At 42.5% G+C, this 27,797-nt stretch overlaps 2 protein-coding genes across 7 annotated transcripts in view; one reads left to right on the top strand and one right to left on the bottom strand.

Moving 5' to 3' along the window:
- Window positions 1-3,293: 3,293 nt before the first annotated feature.
- LOC107205361 lies at window positions 3,294-4,756 on the bottom strand. The gene is made up of 3 exons (XM_033515227.1): window positions 4,436-4,756; window positions 3,843-4,077; window positions 3,294-3,790 (listed from the first exon to the last, which is right to left on the bottom strand). The coding sequence occupies exons 1-3, from the start codon at window positions 4,754-4,756 to the stop codon at window positions 3,294-3,296; spliced, it is 1,053 nt and encodes a 350-aa protein (XP_033371118.1).
- A 15,466-nt stretch (window positions 4,757-20,222) lies between these two features.
- Window positions 20,223-27,797, top strand: part of RGS6 (regulator of G protein signaling 6) — a 259,350-nt gene continuing 251,775 nt past the window's right edge. Inside the window, exon 1 of one of the 6 annotated variants that reach the window (XM_015630845.3) lies at window positions 20,223-20,440. The gene's annotated coding sequence lies outside the window, so the exon portion shown is untranslated. Of the gene's footprint in view, window positions 20,441-21,339; window positions 21,447-27,797 lie in introns of those variants that run through there. The other 5 variants (XM_033514925.1, XM_015630847.3, XM_015630848.3 and 2 more) reach the window with 5 other exon arrangements.

The raw sequence follows: 27,797 nt of genomic DNA, 5'->3' as shown, positions 1-27,797 counted from the left end.
TCTTTCAGCTCAACATTTTGCAAAATGTCAAAGCAGCATTGAATCAGAGCAAGAGTAAGGCTGATGGCAGGTTCTCAGCCTGCCTTCTGGATGGCTGCATGGTGAAACAGGTTTTGCAAGCTCCCGTAAGGAATGGAACATTAGGAAATTATTCTCTGATCTTTTAGGTCCTACTGCTGTCCCTGAGAACTGATTTTTTGATATATTGTCCAAGAAGGATCAAAACGGAATACACGTGTATTCCATTTTTTAGCTTCTCTAGAAGAGTGGTAAGAAAGACAGAGACATAATGTCTAATACATGCTATGTTTAATTAATCCACAAATAAATTCAAGGAAAAGATAACTGGTCTGTCCCTACAAGTAATAAAACATGTTAGAAAATGGATCTTTATTTCTGATGGTTTTATATTTACCCTTTCGGATGGGATTCAGGGGCCCTGAGGGGAAAAGAGGGATAGGGTTTTCTTCTCCCCAGCTACTTGAAGTAGCTAAAGAAATATTCCCACCCATTATAAAAGAAAAGCATGAAAAGTTCTTTCAAAAATTTATTTCTTCACAAATCTAGCACAGTATGAAACATGGAAATTTTATTTTAATATTTATATAATAATCTGTGACATTACAAATTAGAATGGTCAACTTATCATATGAAGGAGAGAAAACTTTCCTGTTGATATAAAGAAGGGAAATAGTTTCAGAAATTGTTAATTGCAGCTTTTCTGGGAGTACTTGCATTTATTCATCCTCCAAATGGTTAATGGGGAGGATGACAGTGTGTTTCTGCCATTAGCAATCATTTAACCCCCTTCTCTTTAGACACGAGAATCTCATGCTGCTTTGCAGTATTCAGGCCACAGAGATTCAGTTACAGTAGTGGAGGGCTCATACCAACAGCTAAACACTTGCACGTTGCTTTTTGGCAGGCAGAGCTGCTGATGTTCTCCATTAGGTCAGGCAATGTGCGGGGTTTGCCAGTTTCTTCAAGGTAAGTGCAATTTTGGCCAATGTCCCAAGGGCTGTGGCATCTCTGGAAGAGCTGCAGCACAGCAAGGAGGGGATGTGGTACTGCTTCTCCTGGCTCTGAAATCCCTTTTTCTTGTGGCCCCATCTTAGCTGCTCCCAGGCTTCTCCCTATATCTGGTAGAGAAAAAACCCACTGGGGCTGGGAAGCCAGGGTTTGGGAACCAGAAAAAAAAAATAAATCACATTCTGAAAGGTTTTTCTTTTTTTTTTTATTAACTAGCAGAAAACACATTCACTGCCCCTGCGAGGGTGAAGAATACAACTGCCACTGCAAAAATACCTTGTCTTCTCCCAGGATGCAGTCCTCAGTTCTAGCTACCCATCAAAATATATCCATGAAACATAGTAACAAAAACAGGTAATAAAACCAATTTGGAGAATGGCAAGATTTCCCTGTGATAATAGATGGCGGAGGTGAAGTCTGTGTGTTTTACTGAGAAGATCAGTTACAGTGTATATGGTTTGCAGGTTGCCAAATAATAGGAATTTCCTGTGAGTCCTGCGGAAGCTTCCTGAGTACTATAACAGGGAGGACAACCAATGAAAAAATAAGAGAGAAGGGGGTACTTTAATCTACATAGTAAGTAACCTATCTTCATGAGGTTTGTGGAGTTCAAGCCTAGCAATCATTAACAAAGCTCCAGTTTCTTTCCCTGAAACATTTAAGTAACTGCATGACCACAATTGGTGTTGTGACCAGCAAAGTTGTATGGGTATCCATCGTCTTTGAAAACCCTGGAAATTATTAGGCAGTGTATTCTGTGATTTAAAGACTGCTTTAAAAGTTTCCCTTCTCTTGCTATTTACAGGAAGCCATGAGTTTGAGAGGCTTCAGATACCAATTCCACACAGTTGTAACAACATGTAGGAGGTCTGGGGTTTTTCTAATTATTGATTTCTTGCTTTTAAGAGTGTGCTTTAGTGAGCAGATGTGAGATGAGGATGTGAGAGGAGGATCAGCTTGGCTGTAGTTCTACTTGATCTGTAGTTCTACTCCCCTTTCCACAGAGGCTGAGACCGATGCTTTGCAGGGAAGGATCTTCATCTCTAGCACCTTATCATCTTAAGAGGAATATAGAATATATTCCCTTGCTTCTATCATTAAAAGAAATATATGGTGTAAGGATCTAGTTTGTGCTATGGAAGAACAAGAGCTTTATCAATCTAGGTCCTGGTCTTGCATGTGCTGTACTGTTTGTAGCCAGAGCATCAAAAACTTTACATAGTGGGTTACCACACTTCTCCAAAGATCTGTGTAAGGTATCTGACTCCCCTGCTTGAGGCAGACAAGGCAGATATGATATGTAAACTTGGACTTGTGTGCCTGTAAGACGTGGAGAACCTGTGCAATGACAGGCAGTAAGCAGTGGGGAGAGAGAATGGTGTGCAGTTGTTGAAAAGGCTTGCTAATATAGCAGTGCTTGCTCGCAGCCAGTCACAAATTCACAATTCGTGGAATTTACCAATACTCTAGGTCTGGTCGAGTTGAAGAAGAGCTTGCACAATCCAGATACGGAATAGTCCAGTTTATTGCAACAATAACAAAGAAGGTTCAAGATTGCTGAATACAGTAACTAGAGGGCATTAATACCTATAGGAAAAGCACTAACTAGCGTGTCCCAATATATATAGAAAATTCACTAACTAGAGGGTCCTAATATATATATATAGGAAATACACTAATTTCGGGGCTGTGATAAGTGTTGTAAATGCACCAGTTATGGGGTGCTAATATGTACTGTAAATGCTAACTAACTACTGGAGGTTGATATGTACAGGGTCTGTCAAGAGGCCCCAAAAGCACAGCTCTGTGCAGGAGGATCCATTTCAGTGGCCGTAGATCAGCAGTTGTTTGAGGCAATGTAGCAGGCAAATGTACTCCTGCATGGCCTTCTTGTGGGCATTCGGACTGCTCACGGGGGGCTGAAAGGTTGGGTGGTTCAGAAACGCGGAAGCTGGAGGGCAAGCTGATCTCCATAGGAAACCTCTCATTGCCTATGATGAAGTGGTGAAGTTGTTTTGTCTCCAGTGAGCAGTGGAGGTACTTTAGGATATCCATCAGTCTCCGTGTCAGGGAAACAGTGCTCTGGAGGTGCATCACCACCATCTTCAAGGCACAGTGGGAAAATCCTACACCCATCAGGAAGCGGGTGAGGAACTGCAGGCACTTGCAGTGCCAGCTGTCCTGGGGGGCCTGCCTGGAAATGTGCATGAAGAATTTTGCCCCTGCTACGGTGTAAGTCTCAGGCCATGTTATGCTTGGGATGCCTACTTCTGTAGGCTGCTGCCCACAAAGACATCTGTGTCTCCTTGCTGCACTCCAAGCACCATCTCTACCATGAAGCTTTCCTTGTCTTTGCTGATCTGAAATTTACAGGAGCGACTGCAAGGCTGCAACATTAAATGCCAGTGGCAGGATTGAGGCAAAAGCAGCCAGGCTGCTCGCACAAATCTGTAGAACCAGTGGAAAGTTTTCTCCACATCCAGATAGGAGCCAGTGCAGAGGGTTTGCAGGAGGCTGGGGTCCTGCTTCCTTCTCAGCTCCTCCTCGGAGTGGTGGAGGAAACATAGCATGCCCTCCCCCAGCTGCTCCCTCGTGCAAGTGCACAGCAGCTCTGCACAGACACAGAAGTTCCTCTGGAGTGTCCCTGCGGTGTCCAGCTCCAGGTGGAAGGCATGTCCTGGAGGAGGACTCAGGGGTACAAACACATGGTACACAGCATCTTGTGTGTGGGGACTCCAGCCTTCGATGGCTTGTTGTGGCACTGGGTAGAAACAGTTGGACAAGCCTTGTCCAAAGACGTGTGTGAGTTTGACCATCAGGTCCATTATCAGCAAGTTTGTCCAGATCCAGAACAGGCAACTGGATGCGCACCTCTAAAAGGCCTCCAAGGTTCCCTTTGATATTGTGGTCATTGTCTTCTTCGTTTGCGTCGTGCTTGTCTTCTTCATTTCTGGCAGCATTGGTTTCCTCGCCCTTCTCACCATGGTTTACTTCTTCCTTTGCATCATCATTGCCTCCTTTGGCTTCATTTCCTGCAATGCTGTCTCCCTTGGCTGCAATATGGCTGCCTTCTTAATTTCTGTCCTTATTATCTTCTTCCACACCTACATCGTTGCTTTCTATTTCTTTCTTGCAACATTTCTTGCAACAATATTTAGTCCTTCTTATTCTTCAAATTCTTGTTCATTTCTGGCAGCGTTGGCTTCCTCACCCTCCTCACCATGGTTTCCTTCTTCCTTTGGATCATCATTGCCCTTTTTTCAGCATTGCTTTCTGCCTTAGCATTAACCTTGCTGCTTTCGTCATTTCCATCTGTATTGTCCTCCACGTCTGCATCATTGCTATATCTTTCTTTGCAACAATGTTTTCCTTATTTTTCTGCTTCTGCCAGAACTTCTTTCTGCACCAAGTTTCTGCTGGACCTCTCCTTGTGGCCACTGCTTGGATCACGTCTAATTTTCCCGAGTCCAAACCACAGTGCCAAGAGAAGGACAAGGATTCCAGCCATGGCCCAGAACTGCCACAGGAGCAGGGCTCCCCAGGCCCCACCACTCTGCTCCAGGTTCTTCTGCTCCAGCTCCTCAAGCAGCTGAGCCATCTGCTGGTTCAGATACTCAGCACGCTGCTGCATGCGCTCCCGTGTGGCCTCATCCAGCCCGTCCCCGGCCTGCTGCGGGTACTGGATGAGGCCTTGAGCAAGCAAGAGAAGGAATGTTGTGGCAAGCATGGCCCAAGAAACTGAGCAGGGGTTGAGTGGGGAGGAAGGTACTGATAGGGGAAGTGGGGACAGGAGCCCCAGGGATTTGAAGGCAGGACAGAGGGGGCCAGGCAGCTGGCAGGCTGTGAGGCCTGTGCCACTGGCTTAGCAGCAACAGCAGCACTGTGCCCTGCCAAAGGCACACCTGCCAGGGCCTGGCTTCTGGATGGCCACTGAGACCCAGCTCCCCGGGTACTTGCGTTTCTGCCATGGGCCTCCTTCAGCGTTCTGCACAGCCTCCTGTCTGTGTGCACACTCGCTGCTCACCAAGGCTGTACTGGGCCAGCTGCTTCTGTTGCTGGCTGCCCCCATTGTGACACAGGTGCTGTGATGTCACAGGTGACAGAGTGCATCCCGGCCAGACCAGCCCCGCCCTCCATCTCTACCTCTCTGGGACTCATAATGGCCCCGGGCAAGCAAAGACCTGACGCACACAAAGAGCAGACCAATGGGTCATAATGGAGCCTTGGGGGTTCCCTTGACAAAACAGGCAGAAGCCCCCCAGAGACTTTCCAGTCTGAAATTGGGTGATATGGCCCATGAACGCTTTGTTGCTGGAAATCTCCAGCTGTGAGATGGAACCGGTTGCCTTGGTGCTGACACGTGTGCTTTGTGGGGGTGCTCTTGGGACCTAAGTGACTGTCCTGGGGGTGTAGTGGTGAATCTGCTGCTGCTGACATGGGGCTTCTCCATGGCAGGATCTCTGTTGCTGCTGCACCACTGCGAGAGGACCTTGATTCCCTGGAGACATTTCCCGGGGGTGATCAGCTGGTGTAGGAGGGGAGGTGAATTCCAGTGGGCAGCTCCCACTGCTGACATCCCAGCATGTCCAACAAGTTCATTTCTGCGGTGCCAAAGCCCTGGAGAGTGTCTGGGATGAGAGGCCTGAGAGTGCAAGGGGAACACAGGGCAAAAATCACCTTTGTAGACACCATGGTCTTCTGTGGCTGCTGCACCAGGGAGGCCATTGAGAGAGCATAGTCTGCTGCACCAGTATTTCCCTTTCCTTGCTGTGTCCCACATCCACCTCACTTTTTGCCTGTTGTATGAGGTCAGGTGAATGCCATCCACTTCCAATAGCTTTTGTCTTGTTTATCTGTAGCTGTGGAAGCCAAAGTCTTACTTAATCAACCAGTCATTTTATGTTAATTTCTTTGTTCCTGACCATCTGATTCTTTTGACTTGGAATTTAGGGGAGAACATGGCTTGTGCTTAGCATTCCTTTATGTCCTGTATGGTCTCTGATGTTTCTATTTTCTTATTACGGTATCTTTAGACCTTGCATTGCAGAGTAGGAGTGGATGACAAACTCAAGGGTTTAGCAGCCTTCATATACTCTTAGCGTTATGTTTTTGTGCTACTGCTGGGCAGCAAGCTAACTTTGAGAAATTGCCTGGATGGCAAAGAGGTGCTGTGGCATCTGTCATTAAAAATCTCCAATTGGTTCTCCTGAGGTTCTTTTCTGGTAACACTGCATCTTAGTTGGATGTTGGGGGCTGATGTGGCTCAGCTTTAACAACCTGGCTTTTCCTGGATCTGGTCTGTTTATCAGGTCCTCTGAATTCTCCAATCCCAGATTACAATGTCACTGCTGGTGTACTTCTAACTGCTGATGACAATCCTGACAACTCCATTTCTTGAGGCAGCCACAGAGCCCTAAGAGCAGGATATGGAATAGAATAAGAGTCCATACCTACCACTTCTGCAAGACATTTTTGAGCATGGATCCCCAGGCCATGCAGATCTTGAACAGGGTTGTGTGCTCCATTTGCTGTACAGGACAGTTCATCTGTTGTGCACAGCACTAAGAGGTGACAAATTTTTCCAACTGCCCCAGGGCAGTAGCATGGACATGTAGGAGAGTCTTATTTACAGCATCAGAAACGCCAGAGCCCACCAGAGCATCAGTTCTGCTGTGGCACTCTCTGCCCATGATTCCCAACAAAGTGATGCAGAAAAACTCACAAACACAGCATTTGTTCCAGCACAACATTTATTGGCAACTTGTCCCGAGGGAAGCTCCCAGAGAGAGTATCAGCAACTCTCTGAGCAAAAGGACTCTCTCAATTATGGAGGGAATTCAGTATCCTGGCGGTACCATGAATCTTGAGTTCTAGGGTCCTTGCCATGGCCTCTTCAGAATTGTTCTGTACAAATGAGCATTGCAGACAGTAACTTGGTGTGGGGGAATAGGAACTATGAATTTTGTCTTTATGACCTGTATTTCTGTACGATGTATTTACTGCATTTATTTACTCTGTATTTATGAGCCATAGTCCATATATGAACAGTGTATTCTGAATTCAGAATATGAATTTTGCAAACCTAGACCCAAATCTGTGTTTAGGAATGTTGTTACAATTTCTGGACTGTAAAGAAAATCAATGTGTAAGCTTTCCTAGTGCCAGAATTGAGACATGCTCTATTTTCTTGCCCCATCAGCAGCAGAGTTAGCAGTTTTCCTGCAAACATGATGCACATCTTCCCATTTCTTTTCAGAGAAATGCATCATTCCATGCTAACTATATGAAAGAAATAACTTACAGGACATGAGTGCCACAGTTGTGGCAGGAAGGAGAATATTACAGTTGGTTGAAAAACAGCACTTAACACAGCAAACAACAAAAGTGTTCAGGTGATCTCCTTTTATCTGAACTTTCCCACATTTATTAAGGTATCTGGTGAACAGAAAGCAAAGGGTGGTGCTGTGCCACCCTCCTATGGTCTGTCTGAAGTCCTGACATGATATATAGGAGTGTCAGAAATGGGAGTCCATGTTTTTATCCAGATACAGAGGTTCAGAGCCAACCCTTGGTGATGGGGAGTAGGAGTGGGAGGACACATGAGCAGGGTAACATCTGAGGAGAGCAGGTGTATCATGACAATACAGAATGAATGAATGAATGAATGAATGAATGAATGAATGAATGAATGAAGGAAAGGTGTCATTCAGACTGAACTTCAGTTAAGAGACTTAAGAACAGAACTACCTGCTTTTGAAAAATAAAAGTCAGGAAAAAAAATTATGGTGAACAGCATTGAATTTTCTTCCTAAAGAAAGATAGAATGAGAAATAGGAATCCTGATGGAACACAAAATTAGTTGTGGTCTTTATTTCTGGACAGTTTTAATTACAATAAACAGCAGCCTGCATGCAGTGTCCCAGATCTGTGAAAGCACAGGTATTAAGTAGGGATGCTAATTTCTTACAAAAGAAACATTGCAATTTTCTTCTTAAGAATGAAATTGTGCAAAACAGAAGATGATGGTAGCCTACATACATATTTATTTCCAAAATCTGTAGTACCTGTTAAAACTGAGTCAGAAGCACTGAAGGAAGAAGAGACTGAGTAAAGCCTCTGATACTCAGGGAAGTTTTCCTAAAGGAGTGGTATTAACATGTATTGCAGCAACCAGATGGTATAACATCTCTCAAATGAGTATTTTACTCTCCATTCTTTTTCACTGGCTCTGGATATTTTTCAGCAGTTGCTGTAGAAGTGTTCTCTGCATAAAATTTGTGGGATAGAGAACGGGTGGTTTAAGACTACAGAATGTTCCCATGGCCTCTATATCCTCCCCATGGTATTTTTCCCTGCCTAAGGCTGTTTAAAATCTTAATCTGGCTTGGACCAAAAATGTTTTCAGTGTGGAGATGTGTCTAGATGCTATATTAAAACCAGATAGTTTCCAGCTATTTGAAACTTACTGATAAAGCAGGCTGCTAAAATATTGCCAAATATTTCTTCTTAAACTGCAATAGCTAAAACTTCAAGATCTGCATAGGAATATTTTTAGATGTTGATCTTATACAGGGTTTAGACAGTACAGTGGTGAAAAAACAACTTTAAGATGATCAGGTGAACACTAGGTAGATATCTCTCTACAGTGAATTACATTTTAACCATGAAAGGATGGCCTAAGGCAGCAAGTGAATCAGTCAGGAAGACAAAAACGGAAGTTTTATTAGTCTCCCTCAGTTGTGTTTTCATCTCTCATGTTTTCTTTGTGGTATCAGTTTTATGTTCTTGGAAGCTCCTTCTAAAATCCAGTAATTGTAACTAGCAATGCAGTGTACAGACACTGAAAACTCTCATCTGTAGGGTCAGTCACAGAGTAAAATAGTTTGATATTCCTGGCAGAGTAAACCTGCAGCCAGTGCTGTGTACAAAAAGTATCTCTGAAGCTGGTCCTAATTTTTCCTAGTATAGTACTTCATGTTGCTGTGTATGTCATGCATTAAACTGCTGGCCTCATGACCTTATTTTAGAGGTGGCTGCAAAGCTAGAAATCTTGGATTTCTTGGAATGTCTTACATGACATCTATAAGCATGTCGCAATATTGTGATATTTTTGCATTTTCTTTCATAATTTTTACAATTTTCTTTTAAAAATATGTAACAGGACAGGTCAAAAAAGAAGGTTTAATCCCCCAAGAAATAGGTGTGCCTGGTTCAGCCAGTCTTTTTATGTTTGGTATCTTCTCAGGTTTAGGAAACAATCCTGAAGGGTGATGGTTTGTGCAAAACTTCAGTGAGAGTTCAGAGTGCTTTGCAGACACAAGTGTCTGAGTTTCTTGTTCCATCATTTGAGTTTCTTCTCTCCCAGCTCCCACCCTTTAACAGCTGTTCTGAGCTGGTTGTCCAGACTCACCAAAAGAAGGAAGAGGTGGTGTCAGCTGCAGAGGGCAACATATCCTGTCATCAAATCTGGATCTAAAATAGATGAGTTACTGGTCCCCGGGTAACTATAGAGGAAGTCTGAGAAATTGTCTCAGATGAGGACCTGGCTTTATGCCCATCAGAGGTCATGAGGTGAACCAGTCACTTTGTGTAGGAGAGAAGTCCTACTAGCTGGATCCATGCACCACCCCGATCATATAATGCAGTCCTTCAAGGCTGAGCTGGAGAATGAGCAGAGTATTTTTTTCAGTTTTGTTTGAAATTAATTTCTGATAATGTAAATTCCTGTGAAATTGACTAGAAGATTAACATACACACTGGTCTAGCAAAGACCAAACAAGTGCCTTTGTTTTCAAAAGACGCATTGCCAGGGAAGACAGCGCAGAACCAAGGCTGGGTTTTGTCACAGAGCATAGGTTTTTAAGCTGTAGATTAAAAATGAGAACTGCTGAAAATAATTTAAAAAATATTACTTAAAATATGTGGTCATGGGTTTATACATGGAAGCTAGAGGGGGTAGGAAAGAGATAAATATATAGATTGAAGGCAGAGGTAGATGTTTGAGTTGCATCTGAATGAACTAAAACCTAGTAGCCTGTTACAAATGCAGTCTTGGCCCCCTGTTCCAGCTGCAGTTGTCCTCATTACCTTTGTTTTCCATTGGATCTGCCAGCCAGTGGGACCTGTCCTGTAGCTGTGTGACTACTAGGTCATCTGATGGAAGTGTGGGGAATGTGTGTGGCCAGGCCTTGGATGAAGAGAGCATTCTGGTAGCAGATGACTGTGTTAGATAAGGTGTGTATTGAACTAGTGCTCCTCACCTTGGCAGACTGGTGAGTTGGACTGATTGTTGGACACGCCATCCATGGTGGTAGTACTGGGTGAACACACAGCTCCTGGTAGATGTGGACAGGATGGTAACATTTCTTCTTCATTGAGACCTTTCAGGGTTACAAAGCAAAAAAAAAAAAAAAAGCATGAGATCTAATAAAGAAGCTTGGCTGTCATTTCAAGGTGACAAGTGACCTCCCAGCTAAGCTATGTCTCCAAATGTAGTTGCTAGACTTTTGATTTGTTTTACTGTACTTGAACTATGCAGTTTGGAAAGACAATGTATCAGACATGCAGAAGCAATAAAGACTTAGCCTGTTCAAGTGGTATAGACAATAGAAGTACTTCTGGGGTTTCCTGATCATTCCAAAAACTGAATAGTTGAGCATCTACGAGGAGAGATATTTTCTTTTATATTCTGAAAGGGTGAGGAGGAGCAGCTGATCACAACAGGATGAATAGAGCTGTTTTTTAAGCTTGTGTCAGTAAATTATAGCTCACAACCACATGAACTGATCTGTGAGTCTTTTCTAAATACGTTCTGTCTGTCATGAAGTGTATTATTTGTTTGGACATGTGATTTAAAGGAACAAAACTTAACATAAGTCACTGCAGATACAAATATTTTACTCAAAGTGAGATGGCTCAATTGAGTACTAAGGACTTTCTTTCTCCATCTTTCAGTACTTACACTTTCCTATGTGATATTGCCATCAGCTGCTGAGCTAAATGTGAAAAGGGCTTTTGGGAGGGAGGGCAATGAAAGACAGAGGCAATATCTAACAGAGTTAGATACTGAGTTATTAATACTGTTAGATACAGAGTTATTAGTATACTCTGAATACTAATAAAAGTGCACCTCAGAGTATTTCCCACAATTATGTATTTGAATGAAAACATGAAATCTCTTTACCACTCTTCAATCTCCTTCAAAGCTGGAGTTCTGTTAATATTTAAAAAAAATATTTTCCTGGGGAAAAAATATTAAAAAAAAAAATAAGAAGAAAGACTTAGTTTCAAACAGCTCTTTTGCAGAAGGTAAATTGTGAACTTGTAAATATTTGTACTGAAAATATGTGCTGAGTTGCATTAGCAGACTGTGTTCTAAGAGCAGTAACAGATACTTCATTGCCAAAACGTAAGGATGAGTTCCATGAAGCTTCACAGAGGATTGCTATAGGTCTTGTAGTACTCATTAATGAGTTGGATGATGACACAAAAAGAAACATTATTAAATTTGCAGATAATTTCAAGCATGAAGAGCCTGCAAGTATTGTAGAGGAGATGATTAAAATACAGTGGTCTTGGTAAATTGCAGGTATGATCTGAAAAGTGTGGGTAGGATTCAGGGTGAATAAGAGCTACATTTAGACAGGAACAAGAACCTGCAGAAACACGGGACAGCAAGGAACTCTTCTCAAAGCAATTCTGTGGGAAAATATTTAGCAGGCTTCCTCGAACACAAATTGAACAGAATGAAATTATGCTGGGCTAGTGGAAAACAGCTGCCTTGGGCTGTCTTTGCAGGTGCAGAGTGCTCTGCTCAGCACTGGTGAGGCATCAGCAAAAGTGTGTACACTTGTGGACACAACAAAAATGTGAAGCAGCTGGAGGTGGTTCAGAGGAGGGCAATCAGAATGGTGAGGCATTCTAAAAATAAGCTGTAAGAAAAGAAAAGTTATAGTGTCTAATCTGACACAGAAAAATGGGTAAGAATGGGAAATTCTGCTCCAAAGAGAATAGTGGTAATCTGCTTACTATAATGGAGGACAAGAAATAAAGGGCTTCTGTTTTAGCATGAGATTAATCTTCAATATCAGGATGAAACCTTGTATAGATAATACTTCACTAAATAGTAGAATAAACATGTCATCTCCAGCACTGAATGTCTGTAAGAAATTGTAAATTTAGGTATGGTTGAGCCTACCCTGAGCAGTGAGACAGACTCAAGTGATTTTTAGTCCCCTGCTAGGCTACAAATTTATAAGAAGCAGACCCCCACCTTCTACTGAATAATTTACACCTTTAGGTAAAATTAACTATACTATTCTGAATGTGCATCACTGCAATCAACTTCTGAGGAATTTAGCCTCCAGTACCTACGAATGTAAGCAGGAGCAAGTTGAAAATTTCAGAATTTGCAACTTGTCAAAATTTGGGCAGATTTTCACAGAATAGCATATCCTTGTCACCAAGGCCCATCTCCCTGAAACATTTTTAACAATAGTCTCAAAACATGGGCAAATTCAGTTATAAAAATATATTTAACATGGGCAAAAGCCTTTTTTTCATCAAATCTTGAAGCTGGTTAAACTGATTTTGCTGAAACATTAAAAATAAAAGAAAAAAGGAAATAAGAATCCAAACTTTTGCTGATCTGTATAATGAAAAATTGTGGCCCAGGCAGTTGAAGATGGAAGATTCTCAACCATGTCTGCCACAGGTACTTGAAAGAGGATTTGAAGATTCACTGTTTCATTATCATTTATAAGGCACTTTGAGATCCTGACATGATGTGTATTACATATTTTAAGGCTTTGTGGAGTTGTTAATGGCAATGCAGATTTAAAGCACTTTCTTGGATAATTAAAGTAAAAAATAATTAAACTTTTTTTTTTTTTAAAATAAACTCTATACATAATTTTGAATTATGCACTGTTAAACATTCTAGTTTAACAGAGCAGACCAGTTTGAAATGTGTTTAATTGAATTGGGCTGTATCTGTCTCTTTACTGTCATAGCTTTACAGGCTGAGCATTGAAGTAAGGACTGCATTTCAAGCAGAGAGCTGCTGGTGTTGTTCTGGCTGGAGAGGGGGAAGATGAGAGCAGAACTGAGCCCTGGAATCCATCTCAAATTTCACACTGCTGAGATCTGCAAAACTGGCATCTGGATTCCTGGCTTTGTAGGGAAGGAAGATTCCCAAACCTAGGAGAGGACAACAGCACTCCAGTGAGACAAACCCTATTATGGTCTTCCTGTGTCCAGCAGAGAGAAAGAAAGAATCTTCTTGTCACAGCTATGAGCATCTGAGGTTGTGCTCCAGCTTTGAATCTCCAAGTGTCTTTTCCCACTGTCTCTACTGTGAGCCTAGAAAAATCAGGTTTCCTAGTCTAATATCTGTTTTATGAGCCCTTCTGCCACCCACTCGTTTTAGTGAATGCTGTACAGCTGACCCCAACTCACTCTTCCCTGTGCAGTACTTTCTCAGCAGTAGACAAGCTGGGACAATAATTGAAAATTATTTTAAATATAATAAAGAAATGTTAATTGTCACTTGAATTGGAGGGCAAGTTTAAGGACTTTTCTTACGCAAAATGTAGACATATTTGACTGCTCAGGTTTAACTGATGTTAATAGGAAAAAAATAAAAAGAAACAAAATGAAGTAACTGAATATTCAGCAAAAGCATGTCAAATATTAAACTTCCCTGCCAAAACCAGAACAGGCAGTGTGATGTTTAGCTACATAAATTAACCAAAGAGGGAGAAGTGGTACCATCTGATTTAGATAAATCATCAGCACCCCACACATTTTTTGTAACTATTAGAGAAAAGATTATATATACAAAAATGTCTGTGTACATAAAGTGAAGATAGATAGATAGATAGATAGATAGATAGATAGATAGATAGATAGATAGATAGAGAAACATAGAGACATGCATTTCAATACTTGTGCTAGTGGGTACTATAAATCATTGAAGTGCAGAAAAGAAACATGGCTCATGGTGATGTTTGCGATTTCTTCCATATGGCAAATGCTTCTTCAAAACCATGAGATGATATTTTCTGCATAGTTTAATAAGACACAGATAAATACTGATGAGAGAGGGATATAGAATACAAACAATATGATCAGGGCTATGAAAGGCACATCCTGCATCTCTTTGGATTTAAGGGTTTTTCTAAACATATTTCATGCCTTCCTCCACACTTCAGGTTCCTCATTCCCACTGAGCAGCAGTTCCCATCACAGCTTATGTAATTAATCATCATAAAATGTATTGCAAACAAAAACAAGAAAAGTCCAAAGGAAACTTCTGCAATATCACAGAAGACAAAAGTCAGAATGTTATGATGTACTCAATGTAAGTACTGTTTCTGCAGCATCTTCCAGACCAGCAGGTAAAAACCAGCTGGAGAAAACCTGAATTATATGGGAATTCACATATTTCTGCCACTTAGTAACATGAGTTTTCATAATATTTGGCTACCTGACATGGCAGAGTTTGAGGCTCTACCATGTTCAGGAAAACTTTACAAGTTCAGATGGAGTGCAGGCAGAAGGCTGTTCTTAACTAAGGGAAAAAGAATAAACATTGATAGATATAAAAAACTGATCTGACAAATTAAAAGAAGATGTGGAGAGATCTTAGCAATTTATAGATGTTATAGAAGAATATAAAATCCCTCTACAGTCCTCTCTTTAACACAGGAAAGTATGTGACCATGCTAATCTCCTCACTCAGCCAGACTTGTTCAGATATGAGATTGCCAAGGTAGAGGAGAAAAGGATACCTCTGCTATGTCTGAGCAAGAACCTGGATATTGAGGGAATGGAGTCCCTCCTCTTCCGAATAGTTGTATTGCTCTTTGTCCATTTTGGGGTTCCAGGTAAGACAAAGTGAAGCAAAGCTTCCTACACAAATCTCTTTTCAATACTTTCAGCAAACAGGGTCTTCCAGACTTTCCTAGGTGGATTTACAGAGAGTGTGAATTTTACTTTCCCACAGCGTTATTGATGGATAAAAATGAGCAAAAGAGCTGCTACTAATGCCTATGTCTTTAGCTATATTAAAAAAAACAAAACAACAAACTCTCAATACTTTTGGTTATGTGATTTTCCTAGATGCAGGATGCAAGTTCTTCCATGTCTAAAATCCACCACCATGTCTTTTCCCCACAGTGATAACAAGTCACCAAGAAGTTTGTTGTAAATCACGCAAAATTAAAAAAGCATTAGAACTGGCACAAATTTAATGTTTGCAAAGGCAGATTAAATCCCTTGCACAAAGGGAGGAATTAAGTGAAGCTCAGCAAGGCATGCTGCCTTGCTGAATGGTTCCTATTAAGTTGTCTTTGTTCTTTTAGCTTGCATGATCCTTGTAGGTGTAGAAGTATACATTGGGCTTGACACTGTTTCAGTCACGGCTCTGAAACTGCCAGTGTACATTACTTGCATTTTTCAGTCTGACATGTTCAATTTCTGTGAAACATGTTAACATGGATCAATGGAAACCTCTGTGGGCTGAGATCCCCACAGGAAAATTCTCCCTGTAGAGAAAGCACTCACACTCATATAAACCTGGCAGATGTGGCATCATCTCCTACGCTGCGTTTCCTTCCTTAAAGGATATGCAGGAGGGACTCAGCCACAGCAAGGCTCCTCACACTTGATTCTTGAAGGATAAAATTTCCTGAGAATCTCTGAGATGGAGGTGGAAGGAAGAGACATCTTTCTGCAGACCTAGTGTGTTTTGGTGCTGCATGGCTGAAATATAATTTTTCTAATTGGTCCCCTTTTCTGCTGAATCCATATGGAACACAGCACACACAATAGAGATTTAGGGGATTTTAAAGCACTCTTTCATAAACTTAGGAATCACAGACAGGTACCATGAAACAGTATCTAAAACACCAGTTATGGAACCCAGTGAAAAAGAGAGCAAGCATCACTTGGTCACAACGACAGGATGCACAATAACTTTTTTCTTCTGGTAGATGAAGTAAGGTAAGTAAAACTAATGTCACCCCACAACTTGCTCCTGCTGAAAGCTGGCATGAGTCTGTACTGCCTGTAAATGTCAAAATTTTCTAGTCAAGCTAGCTACCAATTTCATACAGTTAATTGAATGTTTATAAAACAAAGGATCCTTCTGTAAAAGGCTCAGTAATTCAAGAGTGCCTCTGCAGTCTGATATTAAAAAATGTACCATGAAATAAACTAAGGGCTTTGAGCTGACATTTAAAAAAATCTATAATAGGTGCCATAAAAGATGTGCTAAAACCTCTTTAAAACTACAAAGAAACTGTAACATGACTGCCTGAAACAAAATAGAAGAATTAATCCACCCCATATCCATCCGCTAAATAAGGCAAGGCCTTATTTAGTTTGCTTTAACAAAATCTGTAAAGCCTATTGCTCTGCTCTTCTAATGATGTAGGCTAAGACACAGGAGATAAGAAAAGCCAAGACACTGAAAGCTGTTGTAAAACTAGGTCACTGTTAAATTAAACATTCTATGAAAAATTGGACCTGCCTTGAACAACTCTGAAAACCTCTTTGCTTTTTTCATGCTCTCTGCCAGAGCGAGACACTTACTCCTCTTTATTGCCTTCATGAGAAAAAGCACCACTTTAGTGACGTCTCAGCACCCACCTCAAGCCAGCAGCTCCATTTTTTCTTGTAATTAACAGCTATTGAATATTTATGAATTAAGTGCTACGGGGTAACACTTACTCATTCGATCAACAATGCTGTTGGTTTGCAAACTGAAAGGAAAACACAGGTCCTATCTCAGAGCACTGCAACCACTGCAGCTGCAGCAGCTTCTGCTTTTCTGAGCTTTTTAAGCACCGGGAGAGGAGGATGCTACTGGCAGAAAGTTAGCGATATCTATTCCTCCTTTTTTCAGAGGATCACAGGGGATCATGCTGTGCTGTGACTCTTTGCCATGTAAAGAAGCTGTTGGAATACCCTGGAGACTCCGACTGTTGAGCTGTGAGTAAGAGTTAGCACAAGCCCTGTGAGCATGTGTGACTCTCGTGTCAGCCACTATATACAGGGGTTCAAAGTTGTACATTTTGAAGCTGATGAAAGGACCTTTTTACAGCAATGAGGGTAATACAGCTTTGGGAGAGCTTTACTAGGCATGGGGGAAGTTTTCTACTGCTGCAGTCTTTAATAGAAAATACAATAGTTTTATAAACTATGTGGTTTTGTCATTGAGATCAGTCTCTGGGATAAAGAAAAGCTCACCAAATATTTTCAATAGGAAATGTTAGTGAAAATGAATATCTAGCTCAGGTTCTTCAGTTTTAATGATGTATCATTAACGACAGGTGATGTTCCATATGTGGTGTGGAGCATGGTGTTCTCTTCTGGCTTTTAGATCTCATCATATAATACAGATGAAAGGGAAGAATAAAACTGCCCTCCTGGCCAGAAAAATGCATGGCTGTCCCTCCCCATGCATCCTTCTCCAGTGCTTACTGAGCATAGCAGTGTTTCAGATGCGAGGTCCTTTTCTGCAAACATTGCTGTATGTGTGTAGTTCTACATCAACTTGAGATGTGCCACTGATCCAAACGGAACTGTTTCTGCATCTCTAATCATACTCATCAAACTGCTGGACTCTCCCGCTGGGAAAGAGGCTAAACTGAGAAATGATTGCTGTGATGAACCAAGCCTGACTACATTGTTTTCAGCATGAGGATCAATGCAAATACAAAGCTGGCTTGGTTTTATCAGGGTTTAATTAGGTATCATTTATTTTAGTAGTTAATGCATGAAAGTAAAAAATGTTGCTATGCCATTTTTCTTCATATCATTTATTACTTCAAGGGACCAAAGAATCATTGTTACTTGAGAGAAGCCACTAGGCAAAGATTCATTTAGTCATAGTATAAAATGGAGAAATAGGGCATGGAATATTATCCAAACCTGAAATACCATTTAAATTGTATTTGTTTATCATTTGCTTTTCATTTTATTTGAACTTTTTGGTTACTATTTCTTCTGCTGAGCATGATTAAAATAAGCATGGAGGTCACTTTTGCTTTAATGTTTCCATTCAGCTTCCTTTCTCAACATCATGTGCTGGTGTAGTATGGCTACTCAGGCTGTATATACTTCCAGAAACCATACTGGTAATTTCTTAGAATCTTAATGTTAATAGACATGTGAAATACTTTCTATTTATCTTGTACTTTGAAAACAGTATTTCTATGGAACAGGCATTTTAATCTGAGTTAACCTGATATATTCAAGTGTCGTTCTAATTGGGAACGGCGGGAAAGAACGACATTCAAGCACTTAGATTTGTTGGGTACTGCATGCACACTCCTTTGAGGGAGCTGTGAGAAGAAACACTATGTAGAGTTTCTTCTCACAGCTTGAAACAGTTTTCCCTGAACAGACCTGATATAAGACACTGAAATATTTCATTGTTGATATTACATGTAGGCATATCCCAGCATAACTCGATATAACTATAAAGTGCTTTGCTGAGAAAAACTCTAAAAAAGAAATCTTTATTTCTTAGGCTGCCATTCTCTCTGCCCTTTGCCAGGCAATGTTGTGTGGCAAATAATATATAACATGCTTGGGTTGATCCAAGGGCAATGAAAATTAGTTTAAATTCAAGCTTGATGTAAAGGGAAATGTTTTTTAGATTAATTTTATTTCAAAAAAGTATCCCAACCATATGCTGTGATGTTTGAGAGGTGCATTCTCTCTGAACAAAGCAATCAGGGAAGGTCCACCAAGATCAAAACATTTTAACCTGCCACAGAAGTTTTTAAATTCTCATAGCTGAAATCTGGACCAAATCAATTGAATCAACATCCTGCAATTTTAAGATGCAATTTTGAGATGCAATTTTGAGTGTGACAGGGAACTAAATGTATAGTTGGTGTTGATGAAGGACATTTTAAAGAAGCATGTACGAAGTCTGCAAGCTAGAAACTGGCATTTGCAAGACTAAGGAAGGAGTAGCCAGTAGAGATAAAGATGGACATATGGATCCAATAAAAATGGAAATGATGCACAGCTGAACCAGAAATATTTTTTCTTATTAATTTAATATTTGAATTGCTGCAGCAGTTTAGTGTACCAGGCATCACCAGAAATTGTGCTGGGCAGGCTACGGCCATAAAATAACAGGACATCCCTGCACATGACAGCTTCTGGTGTCTGTCAGCAGGCTTATGAAATATAAACCTGGTTTTGATAAGATCCAGGATGTTAGGAAATGGAGGGAACAGAGACACCACACAAGGGCTTTTAAGGCAAGCTGCACAGGTGGGTAAAGGAGCCTTTCCTCTGTGCAGCTGACAGCCTCACTGTGAAGAGTTTCAACAACAATAATGAGTCTGATGCATGGGAACCAAACCTTGGAAATCCACAAATTTTGGCACAGAGATGGGCGTGGCTGCCTCCTATCTATGGCCTGCCTTAGTGCATCCCAGCAGAGGGATCTCAGTCCTGAGGGTCAGTTTGGGGCAAGGTGGGCTTGTCTTCTGGAGAAAAAGGAATAAAAATCTCATCCAATAGAGAAGTCGGTGGATAATACCCCTCAAGAAGTATGCAAGCTACTTTTCCCACGAAGTTAATGTGTGGAAACTCATCCTAGCCAACAGCAATGTCTTTTGCCCATGGGACGGGTCTGTGTAAAAGAGCTGGGTCTCCAAGCTCTTTTGTTGGAGTTGTGGTGCCTGTTAAAATGGATGATAGTGTGCGGAGCCCAGGTGTTAGGGAATCTTGGCTGCTGGACGAACGTGACCAAGAGATAAGGCTTTCCCGGTTTCAGATGGAGGACTTTTGCCAAACACTTTAATTGCGCGACTCAACACATAAACAAGATTGCAAGAGAGCTACAAGGCTTGCCTTCGGCTCCATGCCTTTCTTCGGGGCTGCGCCGGGTGCCCCAGCAGCGGCCGGGATGGCGGGACACGGGGGCTGAAGTTCCCCCGTGCCACCGCCGAAGGGCAGCCGGCTCGGCACCGGGAGAAAGCGGCGCCGGGGCCGGGCGGGGGCGGCGCGCCCGGGCCGCCCGCAGCGGGCGCTGCGGCGGCGGGGGCCGGGCTACGGGGCTGGGGCTGGGGCTCGGGCCGGGGCTGGGGCCGTCCCCGCCCGGCGAGGGCTCGGCGGAGGGTCGTGGGGCGGCAGCGAGGGGCCGGGCCGGGCGGGGCGCGGTGTGCCCGCGGCGCTCTGGTCACGGCAGATTCGCCCCGGCCGCCGTCCCCGCCGCAGCCTGAGGGGCGCTGAGGAGAACGGGAGGTTTTTGGAAGAGGCGCACGGAGGAGCCCCGGGCTGACCGCCGGCCCCGCCCGCAGGCTCACGCCATGCTGCGGGCGCTTCCCTCTCTCTGAGGAGAGGCGAAGGGGCGGCAGGGGACGGCGGCGGCGCGATTGCTAAGGTAATGGGAGTGGGCTGCTCTCCTCGCCGTCTTTTTCCTGCTTATCCGCATCTGTGTGGCGAGCGGTTGTCACTCGGCTGTGCCCTGGCAGCGGGATCCCGGTGCCGGTCCCGCCGCCGAGAGCGGAGCCCCGAGCCGCCGCGGTGGGAGTTCGCTCCCCGTCGGTAGCAGCGGACAGGTGCAAGGCGTGTGCTCGGCGGCTGTGTTACGTGTGTGTGCGCGTATGAGGTGCCCGGCCGGGGGAGGCCGTGCCCTGCCCGGGCCGTGCGGACCCCCGGGAGCACCGTGGCTGCGGTTCGCCCGCCCGCGGGGTCCCGAGGAAGGCGGCCCGGCCTGGGGTCCCGGCGCGGGAGCTGCCCGGGCGCTGTCCGGGCGGTGCGGGGGTGCCCAGGCCCCGCGGGGAGCGGCTCAGGGGACGCGCTGTCCCGGCAGGTGTGAGGGCAGCGCACGGGCAACCGGAGCTCGGTGGGGACACGGCACAAGTTGTGGTGCCCAGAAACCGCAGGCCTTTTCGGGCAAGGACGAGGAGGAGCAAGCGCTGGGGTAGAGCTTGAAGGGGAGCTGGTGCCCTGTGGGAAAACTTGGAAACTGTTTCGCTTCGGTAGCGTATTGCAATAATACACTTCCATCCGCCGACGAAGTGCGTTTGCATGAAGACAGATTGGTGTGTGAGAGTAAAGCTGCCAGGCACTCTCCTCCCAGAATCTTAATCTCTCCGGTGACACTGAAAGCATCTTCTTAGTCACTAGATGTGGTGGCTTAAGTATAGAAGTGTATTGCAGGGCCAGTAAGAAGCTTCAAGTGGGTTTTTTTTGGTTTTTTTGGTGGTTTTTTTTTTTTTTCCCCCGAGGAAGATGCTGGTTTTTGTATAAATAACGGCACGCTGCCGCTTGTACGCTGCAGACATAACAGCAGCCAGGGCTGCCGCTCCGAGGAGCTGACTACGCCTGTGGCTCTGAGCTTGGCGTCCCGTCTGCCCCGAGCTGCCCTCGCTGGGGCGGCCTAGGTAAGTCGGGGCTTCCTTCAGCTGACCTGTAAGGGACTTGGCAGAACTGCATCCCAGATAGAGCCTGTGTGCTACATAATGCTTCCCTGAAATTAAAGATATGCATAATTTGCTCTTGATTGAATTTTATTTGCTGGCTGCCAGTGCATAGGGATTGGAAAGCAGGAAAATCTGTCTTTGATCAATAAAGTCATACTGTAAAACTCACTTTTGTGTTGGCATGTTGCAGCAGATATTGGTGGTTTCCCACCCTAAAGAAAGCTACTTTTCTTCTGTGTTTTTGGAGGAAGTGCTTTGTGAGCTGTTAGTGTGGGATTTTTTTTTTAAATTTTTGAGTAGAAGTATATTTGATATAATTTTCCTTTTTTTCCTTTTATTTTTTTTTTTATAATTCCAGATTTATTCTAATCTTGCAGATCAGGAAAACTATGAATTGTTTACTGTGGGGTTATGATCTATAATACTTCCTCACCAACTGATTTGGAACACTTTCAGTATACTTCCTTGCAAATCTGTTTTAAAATGAGGTCAGATGTTGAAAAGCAGTTATTGACTTGGGGGCATATTGTTACAAGCACAGAATAATAGTGTTCATTGCTTGAATATGTGTGTGAAATGCTGAAATAACTGTTTAGACTCAGCCAATATTGACTTTATTTTTAGATGAGCTGTTCCTTTTTCTAATGACCTGACTGATAGAACTATTGATGACAAACATTACAATTTCCTTCCTAACTGACTACAAGTGTGACGGATTAGATAGCCCTTCTTTTTCCCGTTCTGAACTGTATTAGAGGGAAAAACAGAGATTTGCTACACACTTTATACTAAGGTTTATATTAATAGAAGGTTGCTTTTCACCTGATTTTTCTGTTTTTTTTCCTTGCTACCCTTCCCTTCTAAGAAAAGTTGCAATAGGTTGCTGCATAGAGTGATTGTTAATGCTGCTTAGTTTAGTTTCTCTCTGACAGGTAGTACAGATACCTGTTTTTATCAATGATGTACGTGGATAAGAGGGAAAGGTATGTCCTCTTAAAGCAGCAGTTACCTCCTTGCCAACCACTTACAAGGTGTTTCAGTGTCTAGCATGTAATTCTGGTGAGCACACTGGTATGGCAGAGGTGAGCAGAGCACTTTTCATCTGTGGCAGTAACTCTGCTTTTGTTAATGCTTCTGAGGCAGCTGAGGAAAGCTGAATGTATGGAGAGGAAATGCTAGGCTATGTTGTCGTCCGTTCGAGCAGGCAAGAAGGGGAGAAAAGGAGAGGGCAGTCCTGTCCCAGCAGACTGCAGCAAACTAACAGATGGCAGGGAAAGAGAAGAAGCTAATATATGTGGAGTAGCAGGAAGAGAAAATAGCTGCAGCGTGTCATTTTAACATGGCACGTTGGGATGCTGTGATAGTCTGTGGTGAAACTTCAGGATCTTGCAGTGCCATGGCTCAGGCTTCCTAACAGAAATACAAGGGTGTTGTGGGGTGATGACTTTTTCTTTCCTAGGTAACAATATGAGTTTTCAGCTTTTCAAGAACAAGGGATAATTAATGTGGGGGATTTGGCTGGGTATACTTTTGATATATAAACCAAACACTCCCGTTGTACAGTGGCAGCAGAACAAGGGTGGACTGCTCTTCTCATGCCCAATATTACAAGAGTACAGTTTTGCCCTTATGATGGGTTATTGTGTTGTCTGTGCTCATTACCTGGAGCTTCAGTTTCTGGAAGCACACCTTGGCTCCCTGGAGGAGAGACTGTAGGAACAAACAGGTCCACTTCACTGAACAGCCCTGGGCTGTTTCAGGTAACAAATATTGCACTCAGTTGTCAGAACTGAAGTGCTCCTGTTTCCTCCTGGGACTCTTCTCAACATCTTCATGGCTGCATTATTATCTATGTCAATTCACACCATGGCATTATAATTACAAAGAAAACCTGGGTAGAATAAGAAAATGACGTTGATGATTTGGAAGGGTTTTTCTTTATGTCAGACTTTGAACTTCTGTCCCCAGTGTGGTGTAAGATAGCGCTCTGCTTTCTGAAGTATCAAGCAGCATGATCATCAATCATATCATATATGACATATGATCATATATGATCAAGCATATAATTTATGAGTATCAAGCATAGCCCTGAGCTATTACTGAATGTGTAATAGTGCATTTAACCCTGTTAATTTGAAGCTTGGTCTGCATGAGACAAGCCTGACCAGAGCTGTTCTGGCCAAGCACATTTCAGAAACTTCTAGGTGGCTGTAGGTAGTGAAGGTAATTTTTTTCAGAAGCATCTGGTCAGTTGCTTTGTTCCTGTGGAGTTACATGTCTGACTTCCTCAGGCTACAAAATTTCCTCTTTGCATCTTTGACCACTTAAATATAGTTGCACATGTCTTCATATTCTGAATTATTATGTTCCTACATCTCTAAATCTATTTTTTAATGCAATTTCTGCCTCCATTCTTCATCTTTTGACTTTCTGTCTGGTGTCTGTGAGAACAATTCTTGCATTTTGGTGGTGGTGAATTTATGGGGATTTAGAGGTGGCTAGAGTACTTTGAAAAATTTGATGTATCTTAATATCTTTGAAAAGATAAGAATAAATACATGGATAGTTCTAAACTGTTTGATTGCAACTTTCCCTCAATAATACAGTGGCTTTTAAAGTTTATAAAGGACGATATTAGTGTTAGTGTATCCACAGTGTTTTCTTAATCTATATAAATTTTACCATGAAAAGGCGTTTCCATGATTTCAGTTAGTGTTTCCAGCATATTGTGGTGACTGAAGAATGAGCTGATTTCTGTTGTTGTGCTCTATCTATGAAGAGGAGCAAGAAAGAGGAGCTAATTTGTGTTTTTCTTGTTGGTTGTCAAGCTCTAGAAAGATTGTGGAATCAAGAGAGTCTGCTGCTACCCACTTATGTTGCATCAGATCTTATACTATTTTTTAACATCTCTGTGGCGGGTGGCAAAGAATGTGGAGAGAAGGAAAGAGAAGAAGATGAAAATTTCAGAGAGCAGTAAGGTTCTGACACTCTGACATCCCAGGAGCTCTGCATTGTCATGCTGGAAACATCTCTGTGTTCCCAGAGCCAGCAGCACAGGTTGCACTCCCTTTGCCTGCAGAGGGGTGGTGGGCACCATGAGGCAGTGAGGAGGAATTAGTGCTGCATTCTGCAGGAGTCTTCAGTTACACTCTATAAACATGATCCCGATGGGAAAGGACAATATTTCATCTTTTTCATTGTGCTTATAGGGCCTGGCATCAGCAGTGAAAGGTTTGGGGGTTAGTTAAAGATCCTCACACTACAGGCCTACTATGCTATGGGGATATGTGTTGAGCAAAGGATGTCCAGTTTATTGCTCTGTCATTTGTTTTGTGAATGTGGGAAGTCACTTAATTTCATGGTGATTTAATTTATCATTTTACAATACTATTTTCCTGTGTCACAGATGAGCAACCAGTTTTAGATCATGTTCATCAGTGTAAGAGCAATCTGGCAGAGACATGTATTAGCTCAATTAAACCAACTGTCTTTATAGGAATATTATAGTATAACAGTAGCAGTAATCAAGTATATTAGTATTTATGATGTATGTAGCCTATATTGGTATTTGTAGCAGTCCAGTTATGGCATTGTGAAGTTCAGGTTAAATAAACCACAGCACTGGGATTTGTAGGCTTTGCTGAGCTGTGTGGATGTGTGGTGTGTGGACTTGAGCTAGCTAATTCAGGAGTGGCTTAAGTGCTTTTTTACATTGCAATTACCTAAGTGATTTGTGTGTAATTTGCATTTGGAAAGGCTGTGTGCTGTTGTGATAAACAGCAGGGCAGTGAAATCACAGTATATTGCATCATGTCCTTGAAGTAGGTGGGATGCAACCAGTTGTGTTTTTGCACAAAAGGGTATTTCATGGTGCCACATCTTCAAGGACACCTGTGATTTTGGGTAGCAAATTTCCCATTTTATTTGATTGCAGGGTACTTGGAATTTTCCATCCTCTTGAGAGTGAACAACCGACAAGAACTCTCAGCACTTTGGGGCATTTTAAATGAGATTATGCAGTCACTGATCAATGCAGGGCTGGATTGGTTCTATCAACTTGCATAAGATTGCTTGGAGGGAACTTCATTTCAGCAAGCTCTGTTTGGAACAGGGAGTTTAGGTGGAGTACATCTGAATTTGGAATCTAACAAGCACTGAGGCCTATGGTTTGTTTTTTTAAATTGTGTTTTTTAAAAAATTTTAATATTTTCTTGTTAGTCTGTATCAGAGCATCCATTATTTTGTGCATCTTCTCATTCAGTTTTGTATTTGAATCAATTTTCTTCAGTTGTTTTCAGCTTACTGGATACAGTGTAAAATATAAGGTGTAGCCCATGCCCCAGAAGTAGCTTACTGTAGTTGCAATTAGTATTTTCTATGGTACACAAAGGCAAGGCACTTTCAGAGTTAGTGTATTTGATGGACCAGCTTCAAAGAACAGGATGCTCTTAGCACACCTTAACTGATCCAATGGAAGATTTATATTGGAGAATGGATTAGAAGTATACCCTCAAGCTCTGTATTATCAGTACAGTTACCCATTTTCCACAGGGAATGATTCTGGCCAATAAGCTGGCATTGTTGCAAAACAACAAAATACAGCTTCAGCTTTGTAACTGCTGCTTCTTGCAGGCTGATAGTGCTGAATAATTACTGCTGTAGTTTGGGATCACCAATTCACATGAAGTTCAAAGTTGAGCTATAGCTATCTCTTTGCATTTCTAAATTTATATAGCACTGAGACTTGTTTTAGTTAAATATTCAGCATATACTTGCTATCACATTCTTCGTAGCTATCCTTGGTAACAGCATGTTGGCTCAGAGCCTCTCCAAGAGGCCTTGCGCTCACAGCAGTATTATTTTATTGGAAGGGAGATTGATTACCAGTGAGTGCTGCATTTTTTTTTCTGAATTCTTTGGAAGAGGAATAGATGTATTGGAGGAAGTTTCTTTCTGGTATAACATCATTCTGGTCCATTAAAAGTAAATTTAATATGCAAGTGCTGATTTTAACAATTGATTTTATAAAGGGAAAAATTGCCTAGTTAACCAGCAATTTGTATGTCAATATTCACTACCATCCATCTCCATTCCATTTTTCCTTCTGGTTACCTAGGGAAGTCAGGACCTAGTTAAAGTTAGATGCCAAAAATTACTTTATATTGACTTCCACCCTTATGTTTCCTTCATGTAACGTCCAGATCCAGACAGTATTTTCAGCAATCTAGAATAGCTAAGAATATCTGCAGATTTAGAAATATATAAAATCAAAATAGAGTGTGTGGCAATCTGGGGGAAGGGGAGGAAATTAATCCACTTCTATGGCTTATCAAGAAGCAGTCTGATCTCCTGCCAGGTGACTGAGGCAGATCACCAAATGGAACAACTGAAACTGTCCATCCTGAGTGTTGTCTTTTAGGCAGTGACAGCATGAGCACTACCACAGGTGCAGATGGGGATAAAATTTCTCAAGACCATGGAGAGCACCCCTTTTAGAGGTGGTGTGAGGCCTTGGTGATCCATGGTTAGCAATATTCTGCTTAGACCACTAAACCATTAATATTTCCTTTTTAAATTAACCGACATACATGATTTGGAACAGCAAGTGATTAGTGAGAAGTACCTACAGACACCTACACGTTAGATTACTCAGGGGCTGAATTTAAACTTGTGTCTATCTGCAGGAAGCCAAGTAACTTGGATTGACTCATGTCTGAGAGCTAGTTTGGTCTAAAAGACGGCTGTATTCATACTGCATATTCTTCTCCAGAGGGGTCTCAGACCTCTGGCCCTCAGCTGGTACTTCTGTGGCCTGAAGATACAGTTATTGTTGTGGATTTTTTTTTTTTTTCCAGAACAATGTTTAAAGAAAAAAGTGAGTTGTCCTTCAGCCCACCAGAAGGATGAGGTTATGCACTGTAGGACTTGGGATGTGTTGGGAAGCTGTATGGTTTTGCAGAACCTATTGAGAGACTGATGCAGACATGAATAAGAACCCCAACCCTGTGTAAGATGATCCATGCTGACTCTTGAGAGCAAGTGCTGATGGTGGAGAACTGTGATCCCAGATGTGTGTCTGCTTAGGTTTGGAGCTTCACAAAAGAGAACCTGGGACCAAGCTAGCAGTTAAGCACTGTGGGTGATCAGGAGTGCTGAGCTTGCTCCCTGCCCTAGTCTGTGTGGTAATGTAGACATACCTGTAGGATGACTTGAGGCAAATTTTCCACAGGAGAAGCACTTAGTTATGGAAGGGTGCTGCACCTTTAGAAAATGTCTATAAGAGTAGTAGAAATCGGAAATCCCAGTCTTCGT

Source organism: Parus major, chromosome 5, assembly GCF_001522545.3.
Source record: "Parus major isolate Abel chromosome 5, Parus_major1.1, whole genome shotgun sequence".
Classification (NCBI taxonomy): Eukaryota; Metazoa; Chordata; class Aves; order Passeriformes; family Paridae; genus Parus; species Parus major.
The sequence above is the reverse complement of the archived record's forward strand: the minus strand, read 5'-3'. Positions and strand labels throughout refer to the sequence as shown.